This window comes from Gadus macrocephalus, chromosome 22, assembly GCF_031168955.1.
Source record: "Gadus macrocephalus chromosome 22, ASM3116895v1".
In the NCBI taxonomy this organism is placed as follows: domain Eukaryota; kingdom Metazoa; phylum Chordata; class Actinopteri; order Gadiformes; family Gadidae; genus Gadus; species Gadus macrocephalus.
Window position 1 is genome coordinate 2,694,971 of NC_082403.1, and position 14,074 is coordinate 2,709,044.

The 14,074-nt window shown below is 43.8% G+C and overlaps 1 protein-coding gene across 1 annotated transcript in view; it reads left to right on the forward strand.

Annotated features, from left to right (window-relative positions):
• The window catches only part of LOC132451383 (uncharacterized), an 88,858-nt gene extending 75,133 nt beyond the window's left edge, over positions 1-13,725 (forward strand). Inside the window, 5 exon segments of the mRNA XM_060043837.1 lie at positions 4,188-4,454; positions 11,670-11,948; positions 12,649-12,948; positions 13,318-13,422; positions 13,676-13,725. Of these exon segments, the coding sequence (XP_059899820.1) occupies positions 4,188-4,454; positions 11,670-11,948; positions 12,649-12,948; positions 13,318-13,422; positions 13,676-13,710 (986 nt within the window). The 3' untranslated portion in view covers positions 13,711-13,725.
• The last annotated feature ends 349 nt before the right edge of the window (positions 13,726-14,074 follow it).

The following is a 14,074-nucleotide window of genomic DNA, read 5'->3' on the forward strand; positions in this document are numbered from 1 at the left end:
ATTTGAGACCCTTTGATTGATCCCCATAGTAATGATTAAGAGGCAGCAGGTTGTGTTGTAGTTGAAGGTCTGGACAGCCAGCGCTGTGGGCTACAGTGAGATGTTTGGATGTCAATAAGATCATACTGAAAGTTCCTACTTTACCTAGACGGCCAGGGGGCGGAGCCATGGGATAAGGGGGCGGAGCCATAGGACAGGGGGAGCCATAGAGCAGGGGGAGGGGCCATGGGCCTTTCTGTCGAGAGGGATGGACAGTATTAACCTGCGAAGTGAAAGTATGTTTTCAAGCATCAGATCAAGGCCATGGGCCTTTCTGTCGAGAGGGATGGACAGTATTAACCTGCGAAGTGAAAGTATGTTTTCAAGCATCAGATCAACTTAGTTTGTAGGGCACTTTATCGTTTTATTTACTGTCATTTCTTATTTATTTTATATTTTGCCATTATTCATCTGCTGCATCAACAATCTCAATAACTGCAGGACCTTCTAGCCTTTTTAGTATATAGTGCAGTCACCATTTAAGGCCAATTGTTATTGTGTGTATTTATTGTATTGAGCTCCTGGATGGCTTTATTGATCCCCATTGGGACCACAGTATCGATCTATCTATCCATCTATATAGCCTTAACATCTTTTCTTTTATTTGAGCCGCTTGGGTAACTTTATTTCCTAACCCTTTTCATAACCCTTTATTTTATTATCACGTTTAGACTTGTCTTGCCTCATCTCTGCATCTCTGCTTTATGTGGCCAAGCGGCCGCATACCTGTGCCTCTATGTTAAAACTGCCACTGACTTTAGGTCTACTTTGAATCCTAAGTATTATATTAACACTCGGTGATTAACACTCACTTATTATTAACTAGTCAACGTTCTTTGAGAATCATCACTCACGCGCACACACGCGTATACACACGCAGACACACACTAATTTAATTATTATCATTGCTATATATGCTATATATTATTATGAAATATAATTATATAATAATTATATTATTAATTATTATCATTCCAATGATAGCAATGTGAAGATAGTTAATATGCCGGCATCGAATACAGAAATTCACCAATATGCTTATAATTATGACAACATTTTAAGAGCTATTTCAATAATAGTTTAATATTCATGTCAGCAGTAATGATTAAGAGGCAGCAGGTTGTGTTGTAGTTGAAGGTCTGGACAGCCAGCGCTGTGGGCTACAGTGAGATGTTTGGATGTCAATAAGATCATACTGAAAGTTCCTACTTTACCTAGACGGCCAGGGGGCGGAGCCATGGGATAAGGGGGCGGAGCCATAGGACAGGGGGAGCCATAGAGCAGGGGGAGGGGCCATGGGCCTTTCTGTCGAGAGGGATGGACAGTATTAACCTGCGAAGTGAAAGTATGTTTTCAAGCATCAGATCAACTTAGTTTGTAGGGCACTTTATCGTTTTATTTACTGTCATTTCTTATTTATTTTATATTTTGCCATTATTCATCTGCTGCATCAACAATCTCAATAACTGCAGGACCTTCTAGCCTTTTTAGTATATAGTGCAGTCACCATTTAAGGCCAATTGTTATTGTGTGTATTTATTGTATTGAGCTCCTGGATGGCTTTATTGATCCCCATTGGGACCACAGTATCGATCTATCTATCCATCTATATAGCCTTAACATAGCCACACATTTACATGTATGCAGCCAGTAGTTATCCATTTTAATTGAGCAAGCTCTTTTACATTTTATTGAGTTTTTTTTATTTAAACAGAATAAATAACTGTTGCCAGACAGAGGGGGGCTGCCCCCTTCTTCTCCTGCGCTGTAGGCGGGCAAGGAGAAGACGGAAGGGTTTGGGTGCACCCCATCAATGAACAGAGACAAGAACAGGGGGTATGCCACAATCTGGTCCAGGAGCTCCGTGCAGATCCTGAGAGGCACGCCAATATTTAAATTCGCCACTAAGTGTGCAATGGCAGAACCATATGGTGCAGCCTATATGATGACCTATAATCTAGTTATTATCCCTCTCTGGTATACTCTTTTGTATATATATATATATATACTTTTTTTTTATCCCTCTGGATAAATACAGTGATGTTATTGCTGTGCTGGATTCAGTAGCCAGTGTATTTTATTTCAATGCTCGAGACACTTAATGTTTATTTTTCCTTAAATCCAGAGAGACAGTTAATACATGATCTGATACCAGAGAGACAGTGAATACATGACAATGCATTTTTGAGCTTTGCCTGTGTTTTCTTTTACTTATCTATTTTATTGTATGAGAATGTTTCTATGTGAAGCACTTTGAGTCTGCTTCATGTATTAAAAGTGCTATAAGAATGAAGTTGCCTTGCCTTAAATAAAAAAATAGTAATCTGGGTTCTACCTACATGGTGTGATTATATGTGACTTGATTCCGTCTATTTCCCATTATGGTTAATGGTTTGGGTACTTAGTCCACCATTGTTGATTTCTCACCTGAAGATCCAATCTCCAGAGCTATGGCTCGCCAGGCAATGACCTTTTTGGAGTTGTCTTTGTAATGATGGGAACTTTGGTCATACAATTCGACATCTTTTTCCACCTCTACGACCAGTCTCTCATCGTCCATTCTCGTAATTGTTTATCACAAACGAAAGAGGAAGACATCCAGTGGTGAGGGGTAGATATGGAGGTGCCTACGGGACCCGGGATGTACAAACCAGCTTTTACAAAGCGCTTTTTCAGGGGCGGCGACGCTCGGGAATAGAACATTGTCTCGAAGCGGCGCGGCGCGGAACGCTGCCGCGCGTCTAGTCGGCGCCGGTGTGGGCTAGTCCACCCGGAATAATGGGGGCAGACTTTTTGACGCGACGCTGCGGCGCCGGTGTGTGGAGGCCTTGACGCATCCGGTGGAATCAGGCCGTAACAGTCCTACTTATTGACGTCTTCTCACAGGTCTTCACCTAGCGCCACTTCACAGCTAGCTACTGCTGCTGCTGTAGCGGCTTGTTCAACGCTTTGGACGTTGTTGTTCCTGTCTGTATCCCCAACAGTAGCCATAAGAAAGTGTGTCATCTTTGGCAGCGTTGCCAAATACTTTCCGGCGTCTTTTTTCATTTTTCTTTTATTTGAGCCGCTTGGGTAACTTTATTTCCTAACCCTTTTCATAACCCTTTATTTTATTATCACGTTTAGACTTGTCTTGCCTCATCTCTGCATCTCTGCTTTATGTGGCCAAGCGGCCGCATACCTGTGCCTCTATGTTAAAACTGCCACTGACTTTAGGTCTACTTTGAATCCTAAGTATTATATTAACACTCGGTGATTAACACTCACTTATTATTAACTAGTCAACGTTCTTTGAGAATCATCACTCACGCGCACACACGCGTATACACACGCAGACACACACTAATTTAATTATTATCATTGCTATATATGCTATATATTATTATGAAATATAATTATATAATAATTATATTATTAATTATTATCATTCCAATGATAGCAATGTGAAGATAGTTAATATGCCGGCATCGAATACAGAAATTCACCAATATGCTTATAATTATGACAACATTTTAAGAGCTATTTCAATAATAGTTTAATATTCATGTCAGCAGTAATGATTAAGAGGCAGCAGGTTGTGTTGTAGTTGAAGGTCTGGACAGCCAGCGCTGTGGGCTACAGTGAGATGTTTGGATGTCAATAAGATCATACTGAAAGTTCCTACTTTACCTAGACGGCCAGGGGGCGGAGCCATGGGATAAGGGGGCGGAGCCATAGGACAGGGGGAGCCATAGAGCAGGGGGAGGGGCCATGGGCCTTTCTGTCGAGAGGGATGGACAGTATTAACCTGTCTGTCGTAACCTGTCTGTCTATAGTGATGTACAGCTACCTGTCTGTCAGTCTGTCTGTCTACAGTGATGTACCGTATTAACCTGTCTGTCTGTCTGTCTGTCTGTCTGTCTGTCTGTCTACAGTGATGTACCGTATTACCCTGTCTGTCTGTCTGTCTACAGTGATGTACCGTGTTAACCTGTCTGTCTGTCTACAGTGATGTACCGTATTAACCTGTCTGTCTGTCTGTCTACAGTGATGTACCGTATTAACCTGTCTGTCTGTCTGTCTACAGTGATGTACCGTATTAACCTGTCTGTCTGTCTGTCTGTCTACAGTGATGTACCGTGTTAACCTGTCTGTCTGTCTGTCTACAGTGCTTCACTCTCTGCAGGTTTTCCTCACGTCGTCTTCTGGACTCCCAACCTTCCCAGAGGTTGTTGCTGTTGCGATGGTGGATGGAGTTGAGATTGGGTACTATGACAGCAACATCCAGGGAGTAGTCCACAAACAGGCCTGGATGTACCAGATATACAGAGATCATCCAGGTGAACTGGAGATGATAACTGAAAGGGCTCTGGGTGCCCAGCAGAGACTCAAGGCCAAGATGTTGGATCTGAAGAAGCTCTTTAACCAGACAGAAGGTAAGTTTATATCTGATGTCTGACCTTTCACATTTAGATATTCATCATTTAAACCCAGAATAAAGTTTCACCATGCTCCCAAACAGTGTTTGAATTACCCCACCAGCTTCGCGGGGGGGGGGGGGGGGGGGGTCAGCATTCCCATTGGGGGGGGCGATGGCGTCATTAGAAAGCCCTGCCTCTATATTCATACCTTCATCGTTACACACTTACGGTGTGTGGCCTACATTCTTCTGAAGTTGTATGAAATGCCTATGCCAGGTAGCTAATTCTGAAGAAAGAAACACATGCTAACAGATATCTTGGGGAAACAACAAACAACACCAACTTAATCAAGAAAGTATAATGGGAGGATTTTTCGCGATTGTTCATTCACGTGACCTGCAGGTTGGGGCAGCGGCGAGCTGAATGCGGACAGCAGGCTAACTGACGTGACTGACAACGAGTGAACACTGAACCAACCCCACTGACGTTACAATATCTATACATCATGGGCCTACTCATTGGCGTCAGTTTGGTTTGAAATGTGCTGGGGACAGAGATGCATTCGGAAGTGCATTTTTAGAAGTGCTGGGTACAATGAGGATGCACTCCTTTTTCTCTCTTTAGTGCCGGTAATGAAAGGTTCTGAAAGACGGCATAACCATGTAGCTAATTACTAAGGAATAAGATGTATACAAAATCTGTATGGCAAGTTTTATGAAGAAAACGTTTTCAAAAAGCATCGGACATATGACCCACTATGTTCTGCTCCATGTATCCAATGTTGACAACGTGACATGATATGGCTAAGCTAACAACATAAACAAGAGGAGCTAGGAAAGGAATTTAACTGTGTATTTAAGTTCAGAAGGGCCAAAGGTGTGGCTACACACAGCACTACAAAAGTCGTCAAGATTGAAAAAGAAAAAAATATTTGTTGCACAGCTGAACGCTGTATCACATCAGGAGCTGGCTGTTCTCAATTCACAACACGCATTCCATCAAAACTAGCCTACATCAGGCATTCTGACCAAAACTCATGCACTCCCCCCCTCAATTATACCAGAATTCAAGAATAACCAAAAGTCACTTTGTGTCAACAAGAGACTGACTCCACCGACTATCAATTGCAAGTTAAAACAGCCGACCACTTGAGTGCAAAAAACACAAAAGACCTCGCCACAGCACCAGCAAATCTTAAGCAATATATATTGCGTCTTTATTTATGTGGCAGTGGTCTGCAGATGCATCCCGTGGTGTAGCCTACCACACCCATTTAGTTCATCAGGTTATCGTTCTGATACTGTCCATGGTACTACCAACCTGCTCTGGTGCTTCTTACCTATGTATTCAGGCTAAAATTACTTGATTGTCTGATGCCTCATCATCCCAGCCAAAGAGTATTGGTATTCTTAATAATGGCTACTTGCCAAATCGAAAAAAATAACTTCACACAGTGTGTCTTTTTCCAATGTATTTGTTATCATTCGTAGCGTTGATCAGCAGAGAAATAATTTGCCAAAGTCGTTGACGTCGCTTAGCAACCGAATACGAATGTAGTCTACAGCATTGAGAAGAGCCGTGTAATAAGTAAGGGATAATGTATAGAATGCCAGTCATTATCGGGAAAATAAACCCCGACAGGGCGAACAGGACACCAACGCGCAGCGAGGGTAATTGCTTCCCACTGAAGGGGCTTAAATTCGACCGGCGACGTTCTACATATTATCCAGCTTATTACACGGCTACTTGCCAAAACGAAAAAATGACTTCACATGGTGTGGCTTGTTACAATTTATTTGTTACCATCATTCGTAGTGTTGATCAGCAGAGAAATAGTCCGCCAAAGACGTTGACGTCGCTTAGCAACCGAAGACGCTGGGGTTGAAAAGTTACCGGACCTCTTGAGGAGTGATACCAAAGGCGTCATTATAGGCAAAAAGTCCTTTGTTTTCCTTGACAGCGGTCAATTTATATCTAGCATTCACTGCGAAGTTGGGAAGAGCCCATGCAAGTGAACGGAGCGTTCCACGGCATGGAGAAGACCCGTGTAATAAGTAAGGAATAATCACAGAGAGGCCGGGCAATAAACAGTTTGATATGCCTGGCCCGTGGACGGCTTACCGCCCGAGACGAAGTCGAGAGCGGTAACCTTCCGCGAGCCGGGCATATCAAACTGTTTATTGCCCTGCCTTGAGGTGATTATTCCGTTTATTCTACTTCGCGCCGGCCAACATAATAAAACAATTCAAATAGGCCTACTTTAATAATTAGCCTTTTTCTTATTCGTATTGCATGCTTATTAAATGTATACTCTGTTTAAGTTCATCTCCCTCGAAAAGTAGTTCCCTTTAGAACTACGGTGAATAACGTTAGCTCAGCTGTAGGTAACTCGTTTCTATAGCAACCACACAAGGCTGGATCTGATCACTAGTTTAATAACGTAGTTGCTACATTCGTATCAAGTCAGCTTTAATGACGATCGATCAAACATGCACTCCTTGGTTTATTTTTACAATGGACCTCATGTTGGAAATGTATGTGATAGAAAACGATACAAGCGGCGTATTGATCTACTGTGCTCAGTCAGCAGCAAGTAGAACCGACAAGTCAGCGGGCAATATGCCGGATTAATGCACCCCTCCCAGCCAATCAGAATCGAGCATTCTTAAATGAAGTAGAATAATCCATTATAATTAAACTAGATTATTTTTTATTTTTTTTTAAAAAGTGGTGGGTACAAAATGATTCATGACGAAATCTGGTGGGGACGCGTCCCCGGCGTAATCGACGCCTATGGGCCTACTTCGAACATACATCAACAGTGGTGATCAAGGCTATATAACAGACGATTGCAGAACATAAACGCTATGTTATGCATTGACATAATGCCCCTCCTCCTGGCGTTGAAATAAATTTGCCTACTCCCCTAACTGAAATAAAGGACGTACATTATATCACTAAATCTAATAACTATAAGGCAATATATTATTTTGGACTAAAAGTAGGACAGTAGGCTTATACCACGGAGGAAAGAAATGACAAACATCAAGTAACTCAATCTAATTTGTTTGTTCATGAGCTACAAAACTAGTTGACTTGCATTTTTTCACAACTCACAAGGAACCTTCACCTTGATACCGTAGCTCTCCTCGCAGCTCTATTGGTAGCGACGAACACACATAACCTGCATAACCTGCCAGTGCCGCCGGTGTTTCGTAATGGAGCAATAGTCGAGTGATGTCAAGTAAACAAAAGTCAAAAGATGCTGAAGGCACAGAGATGGTACAGTCCACTGAAGGGGCGTTTGAAATCGTATGACACTAGATTATTACTTTCATGATGAGCACAGATTGAGAAATACTACTTCCCGTAAGTATTTCAGTACACGGGGCATTTAAGAATATTAGTAGCCCTTACCTCCATTAACTATATGTCTTGTTACTTTATCTGTGAATTTAATTGTATTTTTATTTTGGAGTTAGGCATTTTTTCATGTTAACTACAAACTTTTAGAATAATTTTCATTGATTCATGAGATGAAACCAACACATTCTCACTCCGAGCCCGTCGATTTTTGACAAACAGTCAGTGACTTTGGCTTCAGCTTCTGACGCAAAAGGGTACCCTTGTGCTTCTTTCTTCAACGCATGGGGTTTGACCCGATGGCTGCACATAGAGACGCTATGAGCATTCATCCCATTGGCTAACGGAGGACCTTGTGCTGCTTTTTTCGACGCAGGGGGTTTTCCACTCATTACAATGTAATCCCTCCACGGCAATATATGAAGCTATGAGCATTCATCCCATTGGCTAACGGAAGACCCGGTGGCTGCACATTAACGGCGATTTTACAGTGAAATCTGTGACATTACTCAACACAACTACACCAACGTGTCCTTGTTAATTACACAACATGTATGGGTTAAGGCTATGGACATCAGTTGTCCTATTTTGTGCTTTGATTGGGAGAAACAATAATTTTTTGGGTAGCTGAGGTCGTTGCTATAGAGACCAAGTCCGTCCGCTTTGTTTGACAACTGACAGAGCAACCCTATCTCATCAAAATTACGTTCCCAGAGAACTATTCGGCATTCTCATTTACGTTTGTCTGAAAAACGTATTTTGTCCGTGATTACGTTTTAATGAACATATCGTAAATACGAATTCGTTCTTAGCCTATTTTTTGCCATTTATTTACCGTGTTACTATGGCAGAATAAAGAATAAATTCATGCATTATCATTCAACTTGAACATGTGTTTTTACAGTAGAGTGGTGGAGAGGGATGACGTATGTGGGCCAACCCGGAAGTGAGCGTCGCCCTGGGTTCCCTTGACAACAAGCCAACAGGTTTTTTCAATGGATTTTGGATTATTGCAGAAAAATCCTCAACTCCTCAAAAACGGAAAATAAATAAATAAATAAAAATAACCGTGCTCCAAAGAACGAAGTGTAAACCAATGCATTCTGAATGGGAGTGTTTCTCTGATTTTTCCACACAACGAAATGTAAACCCATGCAAATAAAGACTTCATGGTCATAATAATTTAAATATCATTAATCTACTACTGAGTGTGTAGGGAGGTATTCTATTTTTTTCAACGGGGCTGAATCCAGTCACTTGACCGTCATGGTTGCTATGGTGGTTGCTATCGACCGCCCCCTCTAATACTCGTGGCTCTAAAAACCACACGGCAAAGGAGCTGCCGTCAATTGGGTTGTTTTTGTCGTAAACTAGGGTCTGATGGTTGAAAAATAGACAGATATTCCAAGGTATCCTTAAAATAATAATAATAATAATAATACATTTAATTTAGAGGCGCCTTTCAAGACACCCAAGGTCACCTTACAGAGCATATAGTCATCATTCAAAACTATGTAAAACAGACTAGGAATAAAAGGAAAACAGAGGTTAAACATGAAGAATAATAATAATTAATAACACTCAAAGACGCCTAAAGTGAAGGGGGGACCTCACTAACCACCACCAGCAGCTTGGATGTGTTTATTTTCTGCAGTTTAGACTTCTTCTATAACAAATTTTTGAAAGCAAAACACCAAGCTCATTGATTTAACGAGGCAGGGTTATTTGAAACAATTTATTAAATAAATATTTGTGAGAGGTCATTCCTTCTCCTGATTTTACTTCCTATTTATGTCTAGGGTAAACCCCTACTGTCCACAAGCATCCCCCCCCTCCCCATATGGATTTGGAGAATTGTTGCCACGTCCCAGTGGTGGAGGTATCATATATATATGAAAGAGGGCATTCAATTATAGCCTACTACAATGATCAATTAGGAGGCCGAAGCCCTAAAGGAAGTGATGCAATAGGTGACTGAGTCGACAACATTTAAGTAAGCTGTATAGGGTCTCTTATATATCAAAGGGGGTCTCAAAGGACGCATACGCTTCAACCTGTGGCTCCAGCACTACAGGAAATGACTCAGCAAGTGCTAAATCTCGTTGCAACTCACCCAGCGGCTCGCTTGCAAGATTTTGGCCTGAAGTTCTTCACAGACCTACACCCTAGCCATCCAACATGCATATCTGAGAATCAGGCCTCTCTTTAATAATGACAAAAAGTTATGAGAGAAACACACATTAACTTTTTGTTATCTCATAAGCGGCGTGGTGCCGGCTCCTTTTGACCTTTTGACCCCGACTTCAAAAACGTGGCCACAGGCCAGCTGTGTCTACACACCTTTAGCCACAAATGTACACCTCCATCCCACAAAAAATGGGGACTACAAACTAACCTCTGTCTTATGTACATTTATTGTACTGTTGGAGGTCACGCCTCTTTGCCGACCTTTTCGAGATAGCTAGGGATGCTAAAATGTTTACACACATTTCCCGGGGCCCCGTGAACGACATATCCGATTTTTGGAGTTCTAGCCCTTAGAGAAAAAAAGTTTTTCCAAATGGACTGTCATTTGGACAAAGCCCCTCAGAAGTGTTGCCTGCAAGACCTAATGGTTCAGAATGTGGTGGAAAAACATTTTTTGAGATAGGAAGGTCCTACCGCCCTGAAATTGTAATACCTTATTCTAGGGCCTAACTGGGACCCCCGCACCGAAACTTGGCCCGGTCAGACCCCGAGGGCAGGCCCCCCCTTTCTGCCCTCGGGGTCCGACCGGGCCAAGTTTCGGTGCGGGGGTCCCAGTTAGGTGGTCGCTGATAAGCACAAGTGCTGAAAGAAAAAGGAGGATGAGCGACGGTGTACACCGCGTTATATAGACACGATACCGTGGGAAATGTGGGCGGTGCCCACGCTGATTGGTGCATAGGTTTAAATTTTCCCGGGACAAGCCCATAAGGCGAAGCCTAGACGGCGTAGCCTACATGAAATAGAACAAATAAAGGTCTGGGCTATTGAAGTTTTACGGTTCCACTGTCATGCACCTACCCGATGTCAAGTGGACCGGGTTGAATTCACTGCGGGTCTCTCTTCTTATATCCATCTTACCAAAGATATTTTATTACTGTCCTTCTCAACACTCTCTGATCTCACTAAAAGGCTGGCCGAACGAAACAGCAATATCGAGGATATTACCGACGTTGAATTTGCAACATTTTGCAACAAATTATTCTAAATCTGCCCAGATATGGACACGTCAGAATGTTGCGGTTTCCACTGGCTACAACGTGCATCTGTGGCTGCTGGTAATGCGACCACAAAGAAGTAAACTCTACGGGGCTATTTTCATTATTATTATAATTTTTTTATTGTTTTTGACGGCACAGCGATCCGGGGCTATTCCCAAAAGATCCGGGGCTATAGCCTCGAATGCCCCGGTCTAACGACTCGCCTGCATGCGTCCATAGGTATATGTTTATATATCCACTCTATTGGTCAGATGAAGAGGTGAGGGAGGTGTAGGGTGGTGTAGGGTGATTTAGGGCGGTGTAGGGTGATGTAGGGGGCTGTAGGGTGGTGTAGAGCTCTGGCTGGTCTTATTCTTTCATCTATTTATTAATATTAATTATGTTATAATAATGATCAGATGGTTTGTGTTGTGATGTCTGTGTATTTAATGTTAATGAAGAATAAAATACAAGTAATCTCACCCTTTCTCTCTCCCCCCCTCTCTCTCTCCCCCCCCTCTATCTCTCCCCCCTCTCTCTCTCTCTCTCTCGCTCTCTCTCTCTCTCTCTCTCTCTCTCTCTCTCTCTCTCTCTCTCTCTCTCTCTCTCTCTCTCTCTCTCTCTCTCTCTCTCTCTCTCTCAGGTACCCACATATATCAGTGGATGTATGGTTGTGAGTTGGATGATGATGATGGTTCTACTGATGGTTATGAGCAGTATGGTTATGATGGAGAGGACTTCATATCGTTGGACCTGAAGACCATGACCTGGATCGCTCCAGTACGTCAGGCTGTCCCCACCAAACAGAGATGGAATCAGGCTAGAGCTTACCAACAATACCTGAAGAACTTCTTCACCAAGCAGTGTGTTGATTGGCTGAAGGCGCTCCTGTCCTATGGGAAGAGCACTCTGCAGAGAACAGGTAGAGTCACATGACCTGGTGCTCGGCGTCGACAGACTCATGTCTCTGAGTCACTGTTCTCTCTCCCCCTCTCTCCGCCTCCTCCCCCCCCTCTCTCTCTCTCAGCCTCCTCTCCCTCGCTCGCTCTCCCCTCTCCACCCTTCTCTCTCTCTCTCTCTCTCTCTCTCTCTCTCTCTCTCTCTCTCTCTCTCTCTCTCTCTGACCACAATATATAAACTAAGTCCTAATGTCCTGAATTAAGCAGACATGACTCAACCCTGAAGGGGGACGCAACTCAGCCCCTTATGGAAGAATATGAAATATGGAATATATTACATGACAAGAACACGTGTTTACATTATGAAATAATCTCTCCCTCTGTCTCTTTCTCCCCCCTCTCTTGCTCTTTCTTTCTTTCTCTCTCCCCCCCTCTCTCTCTCTCTCCCCCCTCTCTCTCTCTCTCTCTCTCTCCCCCTCTCTCTCTCTCTCTCTCTCTCTCCCCCCCCCTCTCTCTCTCTTTCTCTCTCTCTCTCTCCCCCACTCTCCCCCCCCCTCTCTCTCTCTCTCCCCCTCTCTCTCTCTCTCTCTCTCTCCCCCCCTCTCTCTCTCTCCCCCCCCCCCTCTCTCTCCCCCCCCCCCTCTCTCTCTCTCTCCCCCCCCCCCCTCTCTCTCCCCCCCCCCCTCTCTCTCTCTCTCTCCCCCCCCCTCTCTCTCTCTCCAGAGCGTCCGCGGGTGTCTCTGCTCCAGAGGAGCCCGTCCTCCCCAGTGGTGTGCCATGCTACAGGCTTCTACCCTGACAGGGTGGTGGTGTTCTGGAGGAGAGACGGCCAGGAGCTCCATGAGCAGGTGGACCCCGGGGAGGTCCTCCCCAACCACGACGGGACCTTCCAGGTCAGCGTGGACCTCAACCTCAAGGCCGTCCCACAGGAGGACTGGGGGAGGTACGAGTGTGTGGTCCAGCTGAAAGGCATCGAGGACATCTCCACCCCCCTGGACCCCGCCCTCATCAGGACCAACGGGGGTAAGACTGGTGTTGGAGGGGATGGAGGTGGGGAACACATGTCTCACCACCTCCACCTGACCTCATCACAACCACTGCCAGGTGTACCTGGACACTGCTGAAGCTACAGGGTAAACACACAGCTCTCAGGAGTAGCTCACTGCAGCAGAACAGGGTGGATTGTTGGTAAATGAGTTACATGAATAGGGCTAGGCTCAGATCAGTCCCTGAGCTCTAGAGGAATAGTTACACTGACGTTGTGTTAGTCGTGTGTGTAGCATCACGTATCTATTGACATGTGGTCCAAGGATGGAGGGATGGATTGGGGAGGGTTTCTTTCCAAATCTTTCATTACACACTTTATTTATTTTTTCTTGATTTACCTTCAAGGCAAGAGTCCCATCCTTGTTTTCATCCTTGCTGGCGTTGCTGTTGTGGCTGTTGTTGCTGCTGCTGCTGCTGTTGTTGGAGTCCTTCTGTACAAGAAGAGGAACGGTGAGTGGATCAAAACTCTCCAGGAGGACTGAGACCTGATCTCCACCTGCTCCTACTTCCTGTCCCCTTCCTACGATCTGATTGGTTGTCTTCACACACTGGTGGTCTGGTGGTAGAAACCTCTCCACCTCTGAATGATGAACCTCCTCCAATGTCCAAAGTGACGGTGTGGCATTAAGAATATGAAATATATAATAATAACATCAGGATATTCACCACTTTTACAACTCTAAACATTTATTTTGATCCTTAGATTCAGACAAGCGACACAAACCAGTTGGTGAGTAAAATTCACTGGACTATACAGCTCTATAGATCTAGATACATCTAGGTCACTGGACTATACAGCTCTGTAGATCTAGATACATCTAGCTCACAGGACTATACAGCTCTGTAGATCTAGATACATCTAGCTCACTGGACTATACAGCTCTATAGATCTAGATACATCTAGCTCACTTGACTATACAGCTCTATAGATCTAGATACATCTAGCTCACTGGACTATATAGCTCTATACATCTAGATACATCTAGCTCACTGGACTATACAGCTCTGTAGATCTAGATACATCTAGCTCACTGGACTATACAGCTCTAAAGATCTAGATACATCTAGCTCATGACTTCACCTCCTCCCATTTTGATATTTC